The 21811-nt window shown below is 41.9% G+C and overlaps 1 protein-coding gene and 1 long non-coding RNA gene across 3 annotated transcripts in view; one reads left to right on the top strand and one right to left on the bottom strand.

The window, feature by feature from the left end:
* Positions 1-19320, bottom strand: part of LOC147120037 (disco-interacting protein 2 homolog A-like) — a 216775-nt gene extending 197455 nt beyond the window's left edge. Inside the window, exons 1-2 of the mRNA XM_085984194.1 lie at positions 19303-19320; positions 19156-19182 (exon numbers count right to left, since the gene is read on the bottom strand). Coding sequence (XP_085840320.1) covers positions 19156-19182; positions 19303-19320 — 45 coding nt within the window. The remainder of the gene's footprint in view (positions 1-19155; positions 19183-19302) is intronic.
* Positions 19321-19583: 263 nt separating this feature from the next.
* The window catches only part of LOC147120036 (uncharacterized), a 51850-nt gene continuing 49622 nt past the window's right edge, over positions 19584-21811 (top strand). Inside the window, exon 1 of one of the 2 annotated variants that reach the window (XR_015078116.1) lies at positions 19584-19702. This is a non-coding gene — a long non-coding RNA (uncharacterized LOC147120036). Of the gene's footprint in view, positions 19768-21811 lie in introns of both variants that reach the window. The other variant, XR_015078115.1, reaches the window with a different exon arrangement.

The raw sequence follows: 21811 nt of genomic DNA, 5'->3' as shown, positions 1-21811 counted from the left end.
AGTGTTTCCAGCATTTTCTTGTTATTTCAAATTTCCAGCATCTGCAGTATTTTGCTATTGCACAAATGTTCTGGTGTGTGCATCCACCTTTGTCTCTTATGCACAACATACATGAATACATTTCCATTAAATCGCTTTTGCTGAACCGGCTTGACCTCAGCTCTTTGGTATTGGACTCCAGCAATAAACCTGTCCACTGGGAACCTGTTATGGACCTGATTCATGGATTAAACACTTCAAACTGCTTGAATAAATAAAGATCATATCCCCTCCTTTGTTAAATGTATAGATGAGATTTTCTGCTATTTCTGCATGACATGGCTTCTGCGACTCAACGTCTCAAATAAGCACAAAATCTAGGCTGACACTCCAGTGCAGTACTGAGGGAGTGCTGCACTGTCAGAGGTGTCATCTTTCCGACGATAGTCAGCTAGTGATTCAGAAAACTGCCTTTTTAGTGCCAGGTTAAAAATAATGCCATAATGTCAAAGATTCACTTCAAACACACAGCACCAAATAGAGACAGGTTAGTAAAATAACAACCAAGACCGTTACTGGCACAGCTAAAAATAAAGCTTCTCTGTAGTATTGGTCCCATGAAATAAGCCAAAGCTCCAGTCCCACAGAACTTTGCGTTCTCTCTCTCTCCGCCCCCCCACTCCCGCAAATAGTGCCATAGGATCATTCATCTCAGTCAGGCAGAAAGGACCTTGGTTTAACATCTCCTTCAAAGGATGCTGACTCTAACAATGCAGTGTTCTCTCAATGTTGGATTTTCAGTTTAGATTCAATTGAATACAGCAACAGGCACAGCACTGGGAACAGTCCCTCGCTTGATCAGGATTTTGATGCACTGGATGCAGAAGCACTGCAGGTGTCCTTACATGTTGTGACACTGAATGCTAGTGCATGGGTCCTCAAATGCATGTTCTCATGTACAAGTTCCCCGTCTCAACCATGACGGTTGCAAAGCACGCAAGAAAGCACAGGGCTAAGGTCTGGCTGTTCCACATGCAAGGAGTGGAAACTATGTTCACAATGGTCATTCTCACATCATACACAAACTTCTTGGGTAACTTGCCTGGCTTTTTGTCGTTAAATGGAGCGTGATATGGGATTGTGCAGGTGAGGGATTAATTAGCAAGCAGTTAAATCACAAATATTATGAGTAGGAACATAAATCAGGAGCGGCAGGTCGTCAGCATCATGAAACAATTAGTGGACCATCAAGGGTACGGATTAAGCATAAGAACCATAAAAAGCAACCATCATGTGGATTTCAAGCTTGAAGAAATAGAGCAATAATATTAGTTTGACAGTTAGATGCTTTGAGGCAGGAATGCTAATCCACAGCAACACTTGTGTTGTCACTTGGCTTTCAGTAAAGCATAAAAGGCGGGTATGTGAAATTTTCACTCCATGTCCACTTGCATCATGAAACACATTCAGTTTAATTGTAAAATTTGTCCTTTTAACTTCAGTTGTGTCTGGAGAGTGTTTTAAGATTTTGGTTATATTCAAATAAATCAAAAAAAGCAGCAATTGTCACCAGAAATACATAATTTGTTAGGACATGTCAATAACCTGTTAAAACTTTGTGTTTACCAAATTTAGCAGCTGGATGATTAAATGGTTAGATTGTCATGATACCTCATTAAATAAATGCCATTGTGCAAAGTTACACAGCTAAATGTGGCAAAACATCAACATGCCTCTGGCCCTGGAGACTTCAATTTACCTTGACCCTGATTTCCAAACTTTGCTCACAATTAATACATAAATGAGGAATGAAAACGAAAAACACCACAGCCATAACAAAGCACATTGTCTATTCAGGTTTGAATGGTAGAAGTGGAGTCACGGAAGGCTATGCAACAGGAAGCGGTCACAAAAATAGGAAAGGGCTCAGGTTTAAAAGTGGCAGAGTTACCACAAGCAGCAGCCAAAATATACAGAAAAACGGATATACTAATTGCATCACTTGAAGTACATATACAAAAGAGAAACGAGAGAATTCAGCACACATCACTGTGCCACTTTCATAAATACTAGAGTTAACTTCACACATACTTTCAATCCCCCCGCTTATTCCAGATTGTGGCCTGGGGGGTGGTGGGGCGGTGTTGGTCAAATCCAGCAAAATTTGTGTGCATTCAACTCTCAACAGCATGCTTCACTTGCCTAGTGCCAGGCTGCAATGAGCAGACAGTTATCCTTACCATCCCAGTACTACGCTTTTAAAATCACTGACTTAGTTTTTGTCTTTTTGACATAGCAGACACAGTTTTGGCTTTTGTGTTACATACTTTTGTGGAGTCAGAGGAGTGAAGAATGGAGAGTTGGGCGTTGCAGTGGGGAAGGAGGTTACAGAGATAGGGAGGGGCTGGGACATGAAAGGATTTAAACACTAGGATGAGAATTTTAAATAAGACACAGACTGGAAGCCAGTGTAGGTGAGAGAGAGCAGGGATGATGATCGAGCATGACTTGGTTAGGGATAGGATACAGCTAACAGAGGTTTTGGTGAATTGAAGTTTATAGAAAGTGGAAGATAGGGACAGCAGTGAAATAAATCACTCTGGAAGTGACAATGGCATGAACGAGGGTTTCTGTGGCAAATTGACAGAGGTAGGAGCAAAGCCAAACAATGTTATGGAGCTGGATGTAGAAGGTCTTTGGAATGGAGAGGATATAGGGTTGGAAGCTCAGGATGCTATGGTTGCTATCAGTATAGTTCAGCCTGAGACAGTGGTCTGGGAGGGGGATGGAGTTGGAAGCAAGGGAGTAGAGTTTGCGGTGGGGGGCCAAAGACAATAGCTCCCAATGGTTAGCTGGAGGAAGTTCTAGCTCATCCAAGAATGAATGTTGAGCATGTGGGCTAACAACACGCAGACAGTGCAGCGGTCGAGAGAGGCGATAACGAAATAGAGCTAGGCATCATAGTACATATGGAAGCTGACCTCATCTGTGCATAATGTTGTCAAGAAGCAACATGTAGAAGCGGGAAAGGATGGTTCCTTATGGGATTCTGGTGGTGACTATGCAGGGGTGGGACGAGAAACCATTGCTAAAGTTGCTCTGGCTACAATCAGGTAACCCAGAGTGGAATCAAGCAAGGGCAGTCCCAGGGAACTGGACGACAAGAGGGGTTTTGGACAAGGATGGTGTGGTTAACCTTGTTGAAGGCTGCAGAGAAGTAGAGGATGACAAGAAGGGATAATGCATCATCGTTAGATTGATTATTAATTTGCAACTGCAGTTATCTCCATATTTTTCCTTTCTTGGGAAGTGAGCAATGCTGACAAGGCAGTATTTGCTGCCTGTCCCTAGTTGCCCTGAGGGCATTAAAGAGTCATTCACGTAGTGTGATAGTGGAGCCACATGTAGGCCAGACTGGGTAGGCGTGGCAGGGTCCCTTCCCCGAGGACATTAGTGCACCATTTGAGTTTTTAACAATTCAACATCTTTCATGGTCATTTAGTGGTACTAGCCCATCAAAGTTACCAGATTAATTGAACTCAATTTCACAAATTGGTGGGATTTGAACATTCAGCCTCTGGTTTGCTCATCCAGTACCACAGCCATGAGACTACCATACTAAAGCAAGATTCTGCAGATCTTTATTGGATTTCTAAAGTAAGGCAGCATCGTAGTAATCATGACATCTGCATCATAGCTTCAATTGTCCAACAGTACTACATTTCAAAAGTAACAATACTTAGCTTGAAAAAGGTGTTATAAAGCCAAGATTTTAAATCCATACCCTTGGTTTCCCAGCAGCCATTCTTGCAGTCAGCTGTTTGAATAATATTGACAGGGATTAGAATGACAAAACAGTTGAGTGTGGAACTACGGAATTCAGTCAGAATTAGCCAAGTATTATGTGTATCGAAGATTATCTGCGTGTTAAGCAAGATTGCTAAATACACAAAACTGAATTTTATGGAAGTCCTGCAACCCAATAAATAGGAATGCAGCCAACCACACACACAGCACTTTTAAAAATCAAGCTATTGTATTGACTTTCTGCTGCCTTGACACTTGTTCTTCATTTACTTTTCAAAAAGTTATGAATTATTCACCATCATAGCTTCTCTAGCCTCTTTTAAACAATCAGATTGTACTCTGTGAAATGCCAACATAATCTTCACCAGTAGCTTGAAAGGACCCATGGCAAAAATATTCAGGGCTACTATGACTTTTCACTGCTACAGAAATGCCAGCAACAGTGACTGAGACATTGCCCAAATCTTCATGAATCAAGTCATCTTGAAGACAGAAAGTACAGAGGAGATCTAATAAAGAGAATAAGAAGGGCAAAGAGAGAGTATGAGAATCGATTTGTGGCTAGCATAAAAGGAAACCCAAACGTCTTTTATAAACAAATAAATAGCAAAAGGGGAGTCTAAGGAAGGGTGGGGCCAATTAGGGATCAAAAAGGACATCTTCTCGTGGAGGCAGAGGACAAGGCTGGGTTACTAAATGAGTACTTTGCATCTGTCTTTGCTAGAGAAGAGGATGATGCCAATATCGCAGTAAAGTAGGAGGTAGTAGCAATATTGCAAAGGATAAAAACAGATGAAGAGGAGGTGCTTAAAAAGTTGGTAGTAATCAAAGTAGAAAAGTCACCGGATGGGATGCAACCTAGGTTACTGAGGGAAGCAAGGGTGGAAATTGCGACGGCTCTGGCCACAATCTTCCAATCCTTAGATATCAGGGAGGTGCCAGAGGATTGCAAATGTTACACCCCTGTTACTACAAGTCAGTCTGCCTAACATCGGTGGTGGGGAAACTTTTAGAGACAATAATCCTGGTCAAAATTAATAGGCATTTGGAAAAGTATGGGCTAATAAATGAAAGCCAGCATGGATTTGTTAAAGGCAAATCGTGTTTGACTAACTTGATTGAGTTCTTTCATGAGGTAACCAAGAAGATTGATGAGGGTAGTGCAGTTGATGTTTTGTACATGGATTTTCAAAAGGCATTTGATAAAGTACCACAAAGTAGACTTGTTAGCAAAATTAAAGCCCACTGAATTAAAGCCAACAGTGACAGCATAGATACGAAATTGGCTATGGGACAGAAAGCACAGTAGGGTGAAAGGCTGCTTTTCAGACTGGAGGGAAGTAGACGGTGGTGTTCCCCAGGGGTCGGTATTAGGACCACTGCTCTTTTTGATTTTTATTAATGACCTGGACTTGAATATACAGGAAACTATTTCAAAGTTTGCAGATCTCACGAAATTCAGAAATGTAGTAAATAGTGAGGAGGATAGAAGCAGACTTCAAGAGGACATAGACAGACTGGTGAAATGGGCACATACATGACGGATGAAATTTAACACAGAGGAGTGTGAAGTGATGCATTTTGGTAGGAAGAATGAGTAGAAGCAATATGGTACAATTTTAAAGGGAGTGCAGGAACAGAGACCTGTATGTACACAAATCTATAAAGGTGGCAGGACAAGTTGAGAATACTGTTAAAAAAGCTTATGGGATCCTTGGCTTTATAAATAGATAGAGGCAGAGAGTGCAAAAGCAAGGAAGTTATGCTAAACCTTTATATAACACTGGTTAGGCCACAGTTGGAGTATTGTGTTCAATCTGGACACTACACTTTAAGAAGGATGTTAAGGCCTTAGAGAGGGTGCAGAAGAGATTTACTGGAATGGTTCCAGGGATGAGGGACTTCAGTTATGTTGAGAGACTGGAGAAGCTGGGGTTGTTCTCCTTGGAGCAGAGAAGGTTAAGAGGAGATTTGATAGAGGTGTTCAAAAGCATGAACAGTTTTGATAGAGTAATTAAGGAGAAACTGTTTCCAGTGGCAGAAGGGTCGTTAACCAGAGGACACGGATTGAAGGTAATTGGCAAGGGAACTAGGGGCAACATGGAAAAAAAATGCAGCAAACTTTTGTGATCTGGAATGCACTGCCTGAAATGGTGGTAGAAGCAGATTCAATAGTAACTTTCAAAAGTGAATTGAATAAATTCTTGAAGGGAAAAAATTTAACAGGGCTATGGGGAAAGAGGTGGAGTGGGACTAACTGGATAGACGTAGCAGAGCAGGAAAGGGCATGATGGCTGGATAGCCTCCTTCTGTGCTGTATCATTCTATCCTTAGGCAATCGCTGTTCTCCTAATATGAATCTCCTCGGAGTGCTTCTCAGGTAAAAATAAAACAATTTTATCCTTGGCCTTTAATTCATTTCACCAAAATAAGTTTCTCTAAATCTTGCCCTCGGTGCTCAGCCACAATGCTGCTCCTCAGATAAAGTTCACGGCTGATGCCGACACGAAGACCGGTTAAATTATGGTAATGAGGTAACGGATTTCAGTCCCATTTAGAAACCAGGTTTCTTTTTCAAATTGAGAAACCAAGGAGTCAGGCTAAGGCCCAATGTGTGGGATAGAGCGTGGTGTGGGAGAGAAGAAACCTGAGGAATTCCTAAGTTAATTGGGGGGAGAAAAAAGTCAGGACGAGCCATCGACTACAGCACAGATAGAGCGACTGATCAGCACCTGGTGAAAACCCACAATCATAATAGAAATCACATCCAATCAAAACTAAACACATGACACTCCAGGAGTTTTAGCCTAATTAGTTTCAGCCACGATACAGAAGCGTTTTCCATCCAGAAGCACAGGACAGAAAACTGACCCAGAAAATACTTTCCACTGAATGTAAAGCAGGCAATAAATTTAACACCTGGTAAAAAGATCCTCTTACTGTCATGAAACTAACAGTTGATCCTTGCTCCTGCCTTTCTATTCCTTTCTCAGGATCCCAAGTGTTGCTCTCTACCACTGGCATCCAAAACAAAAAGGAAATTAAACAGCTCACTGTTACAAATTTTTACCATAATAAGATTACTACCAGAAGCACTAAAGCAATCTTCCATAATTTTAAGAAAATATGACATAGTTGATAAATGCATTATTGCATGGTACGATACAAAGCCAAGCCGCTCAGAATTTCTCAGGCTTCACCTTCAATTAGTGCTGAGTTAGTTGATATCATCTAGGTCAGTGCTCGGGGTACTATAATTGGCTTATGTGGCTCTGAGCTAGGAAAGTGAGGGGGAAAAAATCTCAACCAAAGTTCCTGCCCCCAGTTGCGATACAATGATCTCTGCTGTAAAGTGCATATGTGTGGATGTTCAGTGCGAGCAAGTTCAGACTTGCCTCTGATACCCTCCACTGCCAAACAGCCTGCAACAATTACTGTTTTGGCCATTTGGGTGAGGGATCAGAGGGTTTCCTCTGCGTGCGTGTGTGATACCCAATCAAGAGTCAGTGCCAGCAGTAGAGGAGGGGATAAAATTGGGGGCAAAGAAGAAAAACTGATTGTTGAAGAAAAAATAAATGGTTTGATGATGAATGATGGTTTAAGTAGCATCTGAGTGATGCATCACAGCTGTTTGGCTCCAACATTTCTTAGGAAGATAACAATACATGTTTTACTGCCTGTTGTTAGAGTAAAATCTGTAATTGGGTCTTTATCATTTTCCCCTCTCTATCTCAGTATCTCACGCAATTTAACTAAAAACCTTAAAATTCCATAGCTCAATTGATTTTGAAACCTGATGCTATTATACTTTTGCAAGATTGTTGTGGTGGGTGTAGGTTACGAATAATCAGACTATGTGCTATAGCTCTACTGTACTGCAGCCTTGTACACCATTTCCCCAAATATGCTAACCACACAACTGCATGCTATACCCTCACCATAATACAAAACCTGTATTGTACACACGCTGCACATACCACTATTAAACCAACACCACACAAGGTACAGTATTGTTTTTGTTCTTTTTTCATTTCTGTATCACAGTTCAGCTTAAACACAATGTAGGGTGCCTGAGAAAAGAAATATAGAAAGAAAGAACTTGCATTTACATTGTGCCTTTCACGACCTTAGGATGTGCCAAAGCACTTTACAGCCAATGAAGTACTTTTGATATGTAGTCACACAAGTCTGATCCTCTCAATTTCATCATGCCACTGTAAGTAAATCCAGAACAGAAACCAGATTTCCCCTGGAACGGGTGGGAAAGCAAATTAGGTGAAACAGTCACTCCTGAGACACTCAGGAATACTCAGCAACCAATTTGAAACACCACTGTAAATGGCTTGAAAGAAACGAGGTGAGATGAGCACAGGAGGATAGATTTTTCAGTCCTGCCCAAATTCAGTCCAGAATGCAAAGAAACTAGTGCAAAGTTAGCCAGAAGTTGACAGTACAATTTTCTGGGGTCAATTAATTTGCAGAATTCACGTATAGATTTAGCTTTGTGAAGAAAGTTAGTCAAATGTGGAAGGAGTGGGGGAAGTAAGAGAACTGCAAAATTGCACTCAGTGAAGCTGACAGGCATGCAGCTACTTAAAAAGGTTGCATAAGAGGACAAAAAAAAGATACGTTGGAAAAGTCAAAAGGCATTTCAACCCATTGGTAGCCTTTCCCAAGACTGATGGGGGAAGCAGTGAAAGAAATGCCAAATAAAAATGATGTGAAAGGAAACCTAATGTGGAACACAAAAACATAATCTGTGGACTAAGCTGATAATATTTATGGGCTGAGTGAACCTGGTCAGCATTCCACAGTACCCTCCCCAAAGGGCAGTAGTTCAGCATGCCTGGAACAAACTTCGGGCATAAAAGATAAAAGCGGAGGTGGCCTGCAGTCACTGCCAGTGCCAGGCACATGGTGACTTTTTTCTGCAAATGGCACAACTCTATCACAGCTTCCCTTGTGAATCGTAGCCTACAGTTACTGCTCCTCTGACATGTCAAGGCATATGTACATCTGCCTGCAGATGAGATCTAGGTGGTCAGGCAGAGTGCGTCTGATACACCCAGAGCAGCCCGTCATCCCTCTATTGACCCTTGAGGGAAAATCCATTGTGCCATGGAAATGGTAATGCCACAACTGACCACGCAAGTGGAAATCGGAAAGCAAAAAGAAAAAAATGTACTTTCAAAATGCTCCCATCAATCTTAACATAATGCTCTTTAAATCCATTTCTGGTAAACAGCAGTGCCTAGCACCTGGGATATCCAATTTACATGGGTGGGTAGCAACATTACAAAGTTTAATCCAATAGATAAAATTAATAACTGGGAATTAGAGGGTCACATTTTGTTGGAGCACCAACAAATTGTTTCTGGAAATGGCAGGACTGATTTCCTGCACTTTGTAATCACCATCTCATGCATGTCAGAGGCACAAAATGTGAATTTTTTTAAAGTTAAAAAATATTGGGAGCAGTTACTGTACCATGGATCAGAATTGTGCATTTTAGCAGTTGAAGCAAGAGTAGCATTTACAGAAGTCTGGAGCATATTGTTCGCCCATCCTCCTAGCCAAGGAAGGGATGTATCAAGAGATGGGCAAACATGCAGCAAAGCGAAAAGACATATCCCTGGGTAAAACAATCATTCTATTTTTGTGCTCCGTAATACGAGAAGGCACGTCAGAGAATAGTCAATTGTGCCAGTTCTTCTACTCTGCTCCGTACCACACTACTATGATGTTTGCATTTCTGCACCTGCAAATCTTGCAGTATCAAAATTAAATTGCCAGTTTCATGCCTATTACTGCTATCTTTGGGCAGTTTGTGCTGTGGAAGCCAGCTTGAGGCTGCCTAAACCTATTACATTTGGGACATTTTCAGACATGCGAATGAGGAGACCTTCATCCATTGCTCTACTTATTTATTAAAATCAGAAGGAATCAAAAGAGCAAAAACTGGTGATTACACAAAGGGCAGCTGAAGACAACTAAAATAAGTATCAAGTAAGTCAGAATGTCACGGCAGCAAGAGATATAAAAGACCTTTCTTAGCGACATAAAAAATGTTGAAGGCCACATAGTTCTTCAAGGGATCACAGGTAAAATTAACGCATTAAAGCAAGAAATGGACGAATGTGTTAAATTAATTCTTTACAAATGAAAACTATGGAAAAATTACAGATCCATTCAATTTGGCTTAGGATCTCTATAACATACATGAAGTCAGACAAGCATTGTATTAAAAAATTCAAAGCATTAAATGTCTACAGGGCACCTGGGCTAGTTGGAACACAGCAGAACCCTCAAGTAAATGTGTGAGGAAATAGGAGGGGCTTTGGTTAAGTACTGTAAGGACCTCCATAAATAGAGGGACTTTACAATAACACGTAATGTCAACATTGAAAAAATGGCTAAGATACAAATCAGGGCATTATGTATGATCTGTTAGTCTAACATTAGAAACGAAGCAACATTCAAACATTTTTCAGGATGCCATTAAATGTTTATCCAGCAAGTGTAAAGGCCATAAGGGAAACTCATCAAGCATTTCAAAGTAATATATAACACCTCAAATCTAATAGAATTCTTTGAGATAGCAACCAAATTATTAAATTCCATGCTTACCGTTTGTAGAAGATTCAAGTGAATAGCAAATAGGCTTGACATTACAAATTATATAAACAGACAAGACACTGAGGTACACTGGCTGCAGGTTCTGGAATACAGTTTTATTCAAAAACACCGAAATCTCTCACCCCAAGAACAAAAATTCATAAAGATTCTTGACAAATGCCGAAAGGATCGATAATATCAGTGTAAGCAGCTAACCTATTCTAAAATGTGACTGGAAAACTTAACAAGCACAAAAAGGCAAACCTTAAACAAGACTAGAAGAAATTCCTCATGTGTACTTAAGTTGTAGATATGTGAAATAAACACCCATTAAAACTAGTTAATGCTATATTATAAACTTTCTACAAAAAGGAGCAAATGAAAATATGGTTACAAACAGAAGCTGTAAACCAAGTACATAGATTCTGAAACACATTGTTGTGGTCCTTCTGGGATCACTGGACTATCATCGATGGGATACAACCACACAAAGTCAAACATCAGAGATTGGAATATTATATTGCTAGCCTCTATTTGGTTCAGATATAGGGGAGACATCACAATTATCTTCTTAGATATTTTACTGTGGCTTGTCACCTCCCTTAGGAGAAAGATAGTGCATTTATATTACAGCACTGCAGAAGAGGTTTCCACAGAGGCTGCAGTAGTCAATACAAAGACATCATTGCACAGCTGATTTTCCTCTCTGGGGAAATACATTACAGGAAACTTTTTTTTATCCGGCATGGACGGGACCGACATGGTGCCAGTTCATCAAAAATTCCGGAAAACCGAAAGCTATAGTAAAAGATACAGAGCGGAGAGCTCGGTATAAAGCAACAAACCCCGTTGCTTAGCAACAGCTTCAGAACAATGGCCACAAGTTGCAAGCGTCTCTGTAGCTTAGCAACAGCTGCAGCCACACCCTTGCACAGCAACAAATGGAGGAAGGCAAGTAATAAAAATTACCTGAACCTACTCCTGAATTTTGCCGGTCAACCGAGATTTCCGGTTATTTAGGTGCCGGTAAATTGAAAGTTTCCTGTACCACAAATTGTATACAGGTTAAAAGGAACAAAATTAATGCCCAGTTCTCCTCTTGAAATTTGGGTGTTGGAAATATAGAACAATGTGTTTCATAATCTATGTAGACGGATGGGGACCTCAGTTTAGCAGCACCTCCAACAGTGCTGTATTCTCTCAGTACTGCACTGAAGTGTTACCCCACATTATGTGCTCAAGTCTCCAAGTTGGGTTTGAACTGACAACATTCTGACTCAGAGGCGACAGTGCTACCTCCAAACCAAGGCCAACACCTTGCAGAGAAGGTACTTTTCAACAATAAGTACTCAATCTTTCTTTCTCCACAATGTTGCTGCATAATCAGCTACTAAAATAACAAGTCCTTCAATCTTTCATTAAGAAAGAAAGTACAATCTGTAACCTCACGGCCCAGCATATCCCTCATTCTACCATTACCATCAAGTTAGAGGACCAACTCTGGTTCAATGAGGAGTGTAGAAAAGCATGCCAGGAGCAGCACCAGGCATACCTAAAAATGAGGTGCCAACCTGGTGAAGCTACAACACAGGACAACTGCATGCTAAACAGCGGAGCTAAGCGATCCCACAACCAACGGATCAGATCAATGTTCTGCAGTCCTGCCACATCCAGTCGTGAATGGTGGTGGACAATTAAACAATTAGCGGGAGGAGGAGGCTCCTTGAATATCCCCATCTTCAATGATGGCGGAGCCCAGCACGCGAGTGCAAAGGACAAGGTTGAAGCATTTGCAACCATCTTCAGCCAGAAGTGCCGAGTGGATGATCCATTTCTACCTCCTCCTGAGGTCCCCACCATCACAAAAGCCAATCTTCAGCCAATGTGACAAGAAACGGCTGAGTGCACTGGATACAGCAAAGGCTGTGGGGCCTGACAACACCCCAGCTGTCGTGCTGAAGACTTGTGCTCCACAACTAGCCGCGCCTCTAGCCAAGTTGTTCCAGTACAGCTACAACACTGGCATCTACCCGACAAAGTGGAAAATTGCCCAGGTATGTCCTGTCCACAAAAAGCAGGACAAATCCAATCCGGCCAATTACCGCCTCATCAGCCTATTCTCAATCGGCAAAGTGATGGAAGGTGTCGCCAGTAGCCGGAATCCTACCTAGCACAAAGGAAGATGGTTGTGATTATTGGATGCCAATCATCTCGGCCTCAGGACATCGCTGCAGAAGTTCCTCAGGGCAGTGTCCGAGGCCCAACCATCTTCAGCTGCTTCATCAATGACCTTCCCTCCATCATAAGGTCTGAAGTGGGTATGTTCACAGATGTTTGCACAGTGTTCAGTTCCATTCACAACTCCTCAGATAATGAAGCAGTCCGTGCCTGCATGCAGCAAGACCTGGACAACATTCAGGCTTGGGCTGACAAGTGGCAAGTAACATTCACACCAGGCAATGAATACCTCCAACAAGAGAGTCAGCCACCTCCCGTTGACACTCAACAGGATTACCATCGCCGAATCCCCAACCATCAACATCCTGGGGGCTCACCATTGACCAAAAACTTAACTGGACCAGCCACATAAATACTGTGGCTATAAGAGCAGGTCAGAGGCTGGGTATTCTACAGCGAGTGACTCACCTTCTGATTCCCCAAAGCCTTTCCACCATCTACAAGGCACAAGTAAGGAGTGTGATAGAATATTCTCCACTTGCCTGGATGAGTGCAGCTCCAACAACACTCAAGAAGCTCGACACCATCCAGGACAAAGCAGCCCGCTTGATTGGTACCCCATCCACCACCTTAAACATGCACTCCCTCCACCTCCGGCATACCGTGGCTGCAGTGTGTACCATCTGCAAGATGCACAGCAGCAACTCGTCAAGGCTTCTTCGGCAGCACCTCCCAAACCCGCGACATCAGCAGTTCAAAAAAGCGGCTTACCACCACCTTCAAGGGCAATTAGGGATGAGCATTAAATGCTGCCCTTGCCAGCGACACCCACATCCCATGAATGAATTAAAAAAATACACCAGCATGTATGCATATATAGGATTTCATTATTAAAACAGAAGCAGGCTGGTCGATCACAAGCATGAACAAGTTCTAGCTCACGTGCATCAGTAGCAGAATTAAGTTGTCGTTCACACAAGTTGATATCATAGATGGGTTAAATCCATTCGCCGTGCTAATCAATTTCTTGTGTTATCTTAAGCACAATTCCAATGAATTCAGGAGCACAATGTGCTGCTTCAGAGTGCATAAGTTTATTTTTCCATATATTCCACTATGAAAAACAAGTGCAGACATAGGATTCTTCCCTTTCAGTCTAAATTTGTTCATTTTTAGCTTTAGTATGTGTGGGAGTGATCTGACTTACAGCAACAACTCCCTAGCCAATTTTCCCCTCCCTCACCCAGAGACACTGCAGCAAACAATAGAGAGAATTACAGCAGTTAAGACACTGTCTAGGCTGAGAAGAAGAGCTAATTCAGCACAGACCAGGATCAACCCTAGCACCCAGGTGGTTCATATGTTTCAGTCAGTGCAGCAAACTCACCCTTTTCTAAAACTTTTGAAGCCACGTATTTTTTTCACTCCCATTAAGCTCTTGGCGTCTAGTCTACATTTGATGAGAGTTTTGGGATCTATATCTGGCAGGGAACACACTTAGTTTCATACTGACAAAATATTTTTCTATTTAATGCGCAAGGACAGAACACAAGTCACTGACATAGAACATTTGCACTACTTAACATTAGTAGTCACAAAAACTAGATCTCAATACCCTTGAAAGAAATATCCTTGCAGAAGGCTTTACAAGGTTTAATATTTTGAGGCACAAACATCATGCACCCCCATACCCAATGTTAGTTAGCCCAGAAATAATTTGTTGTTTTTTTCCTGGCAACCTTTACTTATAATTGAAAACTCACCATGCTGGACTCCTACTTCTGTCTGGTGTTCAAATAAATGCACAGAAAAATGACATCCACAGCCCTCCACTAACAGCAACTGTGGGTATGGGAACCAAGGCTAAGCAACTCTATCCCTTTATTCAAAGCTGTAGCTAAAATAGACACTATGCCAATCACCCATGTGAATAATTTTTAAAACTTGGCAATTTTTTCACCTAAATTAGACAAAACATGAGATTATTCCCACATGAATACTCTAGGATCAGGCCATTGCCAAACTTCATCCTGAAGTATTTAACTGTGTGATCTGTAGTCTCAAAGCCACTGCTCTCATAGATTCCATGATTAAATTTGTTTAGTATAAAAGGAGGCCAGAAAAAAGGAATTTTCAATGATTATGTCATTAAAATGACAGCCTACAGTTTTAAATAAAAAATGTATAAGGAATTTACATTTCTAAAATGCAACAGATTCACGTCAGGAATATCAACTTTTGCATGTGGTAAATGCTGCTAATATCAAAACACAACTTCTGGCCAAAGTTTGAGTTATTCTTCCCACAAGAGTAAAGATGTATCAAGTATCTCAGTAGAGTGCCCAGAAAACCATGAACTGTTAACAAAGACTCTACACTTTAATATGGCTTGAGATATACAATGAAACATCAATATATCCCAATTCGTAAGTTACTTGCCTTATAATGAATGTTAATTCCAAAGACTTTGCAGCACCTTCTGGCCTGAAAGCAGTTCTTAGGAAATGCCACTTCAACATTCATGGATATAGAACAATTCTTTGTTGATCAGTGACATAAGAGTGCAGTTGAAGACAACCATAGTGAGGAAAGATATACATTTAACACTGGTGGTTGCTGGGTATATTGAATGATTAAGATAAATTATACTCTGGTTCCAACAGTGTACTCACATTTAAGCTAAATCGGTGCTTTAAAAACCCTGGATCTGCTCTTAACTTCTACATACAGTGGGAACCACCCGAGATAAAGCTCAAAAGTAGGAGAAGCTGTTTGAAGCTTCCTTACTGGTATTTCATGTGAAGCTTTTGGATCATATGGAATGATGACATTACTACATCGTGTGCAATCGTGGCATACCCATGTAAACATAACACAAGGATATCACCTTTGCCTTGAGCACACTGAAAAAAGCAGTTTTACGGTACTCATTGTAAAAACTACAAGAAGGCGCTATTTTCAGAGTAATGCTCAATTGCTTTTCAATTCCAGCCTGATGTTTAGTTCCAAGTAATTTCAATAACACTAATGATTTATGGCTGGATTTCACTTATTTTTATTATCTGGTCCCCACGCTCATGTGCACTTCATCACATCCTTGTTATGTCAGTTTTTTTGCAAGTGTTACAAGCTCCCTCTCATTCAAACCATCATACTTAAGTTTTTGCAACAAGCAATCACATTGTTTTCAAAATGATTTCATTTCAAGGTAGCTCCCTGAACATTTCTTAAAGAAAGAAAAACTTGTATTTATACAGTGCCTTTCAAGACCACCGGACATCCCAAAGCGCTTTACAGCCAATGAAGTACTTTTTGAAGTGTAGTCACTGTTGTAATGTAGGAAGCGCGGCAGCCAATTTGCGCACAGCAAGGTCCCACAAACAGCAATGTGATAATGACCAGATAATTTTTTTTTGTGATGTTGATTGAGGGATAAATATCGGCCAGGACACCGGGGAAAACTCCCCTGCTCTTCAAAATAGTGCCATAGGATCTTTTATGTCCACCTGAGAAAGTACCTCGGTTTTACATCTCATCCGAAAGACGGCACCTCCAACAGTGCAGAACTCCTTCAGGACTACACTGGAGTGTCAGCTTAGCGTTTTGTGCTCAAGTCTCTGGAGTGGGACTTGAGCCCACAACCTTCTGACTCAGAGGCGAGGGTGCTACCAACTAAATCTTAACTGACACTCATTTCTTGTAAAAAAAAATATAGAATCCCTACACAGACTTCCCACTGGCAAGCCAACAGCAATTCACAGAACAACATGGGTGTGAGGGCAACCCAGTCAATAGCAATACCTGTGCATCCTAATGGACAACAGTTGGATGCCCTTTAGGAGACTGAAACAAATCTTGGGAGCTAATAGCTTCAGCTGCCATACAAGTCTTTTCAGGTGTACGTATAAAACAGAACTGAAGTGAAAATGACATTGTATTCCTTTGGACTATGCACAGGTGGAACATGCATCAAGAACACATCACAGTTGCTTTCATTTTATCAAAAAAATACTTTCTTTGGATTCTAACCACTCAACTTACCTTCCAGCCCCTCACCCACCCCCTCCCCCGCCCACTCCAATCTGACTGAAAACAATTCCTTATCCCAAATGATTGTCCCCCTTCCTTTCAAAATCACCATTATTCCCCATCTCAGAAATAGGGGGTGGGGTAATTATCAGGTTTAGCCCCAACAGAAGGCCTACCAATGACCTTCATGTATCGACTGAACCTATGTTCCCCATCAAAAATATACTGTAATTACAGCATCTCTTCGCCGTATTGTTGGCCTCTTGTATTGTTCCACGGAAGCTCAACATAAACTCGAGGAACAGCACCTCATCTTCCGATTAGGCAGTCTGCAGCCTTCCGGACTCAATATCGAGTTCAACAATTTCAGATCATAAGCTCGGCCCCCATTTCATTTTCTCTTGTAATTGTTCCACTCCTTTCCCCCCCCCCCTTCCTTTTGTTTCTCTCTCACACCTGGCAGCTATCTTTTGCCCTGCCAGTACACTTTACACCTAATCCCAGCCTATTACCATCTCGTCTAGCTTCTAATCTCTTTTACTTCTTTTGTTTCTTTTATTCTTTTGTCCGATCGCAGCCCTGCCTCCGATCTAGTTTCTTTTCTTTCCAGTTTTGAAGAAGGGTCCAACCCGAAACGTCAACTCAAATTTCTCTCCACGGATGTTGCCTGACCTGCTGAGTTTTTCCAGCATTTTCTGTTGTTATTTCGGATTTCCAACATCTGCAGTATTTTGCTATCATATTAGAAATCATCATCTCGCACAACAGCAATCACTTCTGAAAATTACTTGTTTTCCAAGTTGCATCGTACCTCAATGCACTGTCACCTTGATCACAGCATTTTGTACAAGCAGTTGAGATTAAGACTCATTGGACCATCTCCGACTCTCCTAATTTTTTTTTCCAGGATCTCGTTTACCTCCCTTAAGTTTTTCTATACTTAACAGTCTATGGGTTTTTAAAACTAAAGTTTACTGTTGGCTAAAAACGATTTCTCAATTAATCTCACCTCTCTCACTCTTCCATCTAGCTAAATGTAATGGTAATTTCCATCATTAACTGGATATAGTTTCATTTATTATGATACTTTTATAATTAAGTTGGCACAGGTCTCTGCTGTCATCTTTGGAAAAGAAATTCCATTGAAATCCTATTTGATCAGCAAGTGCACACAAATGTATCAATGGGTGCCTATTACCTTGCTCTGAGAAATTGTTAATAGTTCTGGCTGCTTCACATTTGAAAATGCTAAATTCAGAAAATTCCACACGTAATAAAGAATACAAGGCAATATACCTGTGACATACGTACAATCTAGCCAAAATTCCAATTAATACTGATAGCAATGTTTTCTTAAATAAAGCTGCCGTCATTAATACTCCAGTGAGAGCCTTTATCACACACCACAGAATCATTAGCCACACAAACCAAAAGCAATCCCAACACAAAAACAAAAAATTCCTATGGATCAAAAACCAGGAAGAAACCAGGAAATTATTTCAAGTCAGTAATCAATTTCTTGGGGTTCAGATGGCACTTTAAAACTACTGCTGCAGAATCTGGATGTCTCAATTAGATGACATGTAACTTGCTTTCAGATGTCTATTATTGTGCACACGAGGCAAGAATGCAATCTGTTGAGCTCGATTCACAGAACATCCTTCAGAAACGTCACCTATTAAAGACCTTATTTGCAGATCAAGGGATGTGAGGGTGGAGGCAAATATGGTTTGCAATGTCTGCAAGTCTCAACCATGGATCGATCTTTAACAGGGATTTGATCTTATGTAGTATGCTGTTAGCACTAACACAATGTTAAAAATTATGACGACTGATCTTTAAAAATCAGCATATTGAAATCTAACTCTCAGCTCAGTTTTAGGGTTGCAAAATACTGTTAACACACAGCAACCAGTACAAAATGGGTCAGCAAAAACAGACTTAAAGGGGGCTGAATTAACTCAGCATTTTAGTATCTGTGGCCCAAAATCCCCCAAAAAGCTTCATCGTTGTCACCTACAATAGCAATATAATTATTGCCGCACCATGCCAGCCTTTAATACTGACTCCAAATATTTTGACTTTAAGTTAAAGATTCCACTTTTTCCTCGAGTGCATTTTCCTACTGAAGCAAGCAGCTGCCTTCAGTAACTGGAAATCATCGGAATCCAAATAGTTGAAGCTCGCTGACGAGCAGCGAAAGCTGCCTGTCATCCTGGGTAACTCCAGACGGTACGGCACGCTATTTTGCATGCAAACTGCTTCCTCTAGTGCATCTGCAGATTTCAACTTGTCAGCCTGGCTGCCGCTTGTCCATTTCCCCCAACATGGCCCACTAGCATCAAAATTAAATGTTTGCAAGGGCACATGAAGGAAAGACGAGACTGCGCCCTTCTCTTTCGGGATCAGCCACCCGGTGTATAATCCAAACTGCATTGCCCCGATCGGTTTACGATGCCGGGTGTCGGCCGACGCCGGGTGTCAGCGTCCTCCGATTTTCGCTCCAAAAAACCCCCCCAAACCACCCTCTGGGCAACAAACTCTTACCTTCGGAAAGCTCGAGTTCGAGCTCGGCTAATTTCACCTTCACATCGCGAGGGAGGCTGGGTGTTTCCATGCCGGCCATGGCCCCCGGCTCGCTTTTCTCGGTCTCCGTCTCTCACGCTCTCCTCAGCGCTGCCATAGCGCCAGCACGCGAAACCAACAGCCCATCCCCCCGCGCACGCCTGCCGGCCGGCCAGCCCATAACGCGCGCCCAATCTCCGTTCGCGCGCACGTACAACGCAAGCCTCCTTCCCCCCCCAGCTCTCCCTACAAAGCGAAAGGAACAGCGCACCTCTCTCATTGGTCGCCAGCTGCATTGTCCGTCCCACCCCACCGCAGCTGATCGCAGCCGCCACCTTCTCATTGGTTCATTTGTATAAGCCACCCCCTTCTCCCAACCACCCAGGAGCTGTCCGCCACTGGACCGCTGATTGGCGGAGAGTATGTCTGATGCGCCACAGGCGGGGCGCAGTGCAAGAAAACAAACCGCAGCGGGAAACGGCATGGTTTTTGCTGCATTCCCGGGAGGATGAGCAATCCGCAGCAACAGGTACATTCCCACCTTTAATTGGGAAACAAACGTAGAGAATGTAACCTCAAATTGGAAAAAAAAAGGTACTGCAATCTGGATGGGAAAACAGAATGTTAAACTTGTCTGAAATCTTGGTTAAAAGAAAAAGAAAGACTTGCATTTATATAGCGTCTTTCACGACCACCGGACATCTCAAAGTGCTTTACAGCCAATGAAGTACTTTTGAAGTGTAGTCACTTGTAATGGAGGAAACGTGGCAGCCATTTTGTGCACAGCAAGCTCCCACAAACAGCAGTGTGATAATGACCAGGTAATCTGTTTTTGTTATGTTGGTTGAGGGATAAATATGGGTTAGGACACTGGGGATAACGCCCCAACTCTTCGAAATAGTCCCATGGGATCTTTTAAGCCCACCTGAGAGAACAGATGGGACCTCAGTTTAATGTCTCATCCGAAAGACGGCACCTCCGACAGTGCAGCATTCCTTTAGCACTGCATTGGAGTGTCAGCCTAGATTATGTGCTCAAGTCCCTGAAGTGGGACTTGACCCCACAGCCTTCTGACTCAGGGGTGAGTATGCTACCCATTGAACCATGGCTGACACTGACCACACACTCAGCACTGTGTGCAGTTCTGGTCTTCATATTATAAAGAAGGACATAGAGGCACTGGAGAAGATATAAAAAAAGATTTACAGGGATGATAGCAGAACTGCAAGGTTATACCAATCAGGAAAGACTGAACAGGCTGGGGCTCTTTTCTCTAGAAAAGAGAAGACTGAGAGGTGGCCTGATAGAGGTCTTCAAGATTATAAAAGGGTTTGATAGGGTAGACGTAGAGAAAATGTTTCCACTTGTGGGGGAGACTAGAACTAGAGGCCACAAATTTAAGATCATCACTAATAAATCCGATAGGGAATTCAGGAGAAACTTCTTTACCCAGATAATAGTGAGAATGTGGAACTCGCTACCACAGGAAGTAGTTGAGGCGAATAGCAGAGATGCATTTAAGGGGAAGTTAAGTACATGAGGGAGCAAGGAATAGTAGGATATACTGATAGGGTTTGATGAAGTAGGGTGAGATGAGGCTGGTGTTAAACATAAACACCAGCATAAACCAGTTGGGCCGAATGGCCTGTTCCTGTGCTGTAAGTTCTATATAATACTTATTAACCCTGGCAGTATATCATCCTATTCCATTCTCCCTCATGGAAACATCTTCTCTACATCTACCCTACAGAACACCTTCATAATGTTAAAGACCTCTATCAGGTCACCTCTCAGCCTTCTCTTTTATAGAGAAAAGAGCCCCAACCTGTTCAGTCTTTCCTGTTATTTATAACCTCTCAGTTCTAGGATCTTCGTAAATCTTTACACCTTTTCCAGTACCTCTATATCCTTTTTGTAATATGGAGACCAGAACTGTGCACAGTACTCACAGTATAACCAAAAATGGCGGCGGCGGGGGGGGGAGGTCGGGACCAATCTATTATTTGGTGAAAAAGCAAGATACTGCAGGGTTAAAATGTGAATAGAACATTCTGGAAACTCCCAGTGGATCATTTACCATCTATGAAAGGAAACAGAAAATACATGAAACACTCTGCAGGTCAGACTGCATCTGGGGAGAAAACAGGCAAGTTAATGGTGGGCACCCAAAACCAAGGGCATAGGACATTGGGTAGGCCAGTTAGTATCCAGGCCCTCATCAAAACTGAGATTAATTTGCCCCAGACCCACCCAAAACCAAACGTGCTGTCCAGAACTGAATGCAGTACTCCAGATGGGGTGTGACCAAAGCTACATACAAATGAAGCATCACTTCTACTCCTTTACATTCCAACCCTCTTGAGATAACGGCCAGCATTCTATTGGCTGTTTTGATTACTTTTTGAACCTGCACACTAGCTTTTAGTGGACATCCTATTCCCTTTGCCCCTCTACAGTTTCTAGTCTCTCGCCAAGTCTTCAGTTGATTGCACAGTAAACAAAATTTCTACAGGCTAAAACAATTGCTTGTATTTATTTACACTTAAATGATACAAAAGAAAAAATATAAACTATATATACAATATAAGCAACTATGCTTCAAGATGAGCATAAATGTAGCTGGTCCCTTCAGTGTTCT

Source organism: Somniosus microcephalus, chromosome 4, assembly GCF_052327205.1.
Source record: "Somniosus microcephalus isolate GS21.2 chromosome 4, FLI_Smic_1.0, whole genome shotgun sequence".
Taxonomy (NCBI): domain Eukaryota; kingdom Metazoa; phylum Chordata; class Chondrichthyes; order Squaliformes; family Somniosidae; genus Somniosus; species Somniosus microcephalus.
Note: the sequence above shows the minus strand (reverse complement) of the source record. Positions and strands in the feature narration are given on the sequence as shown.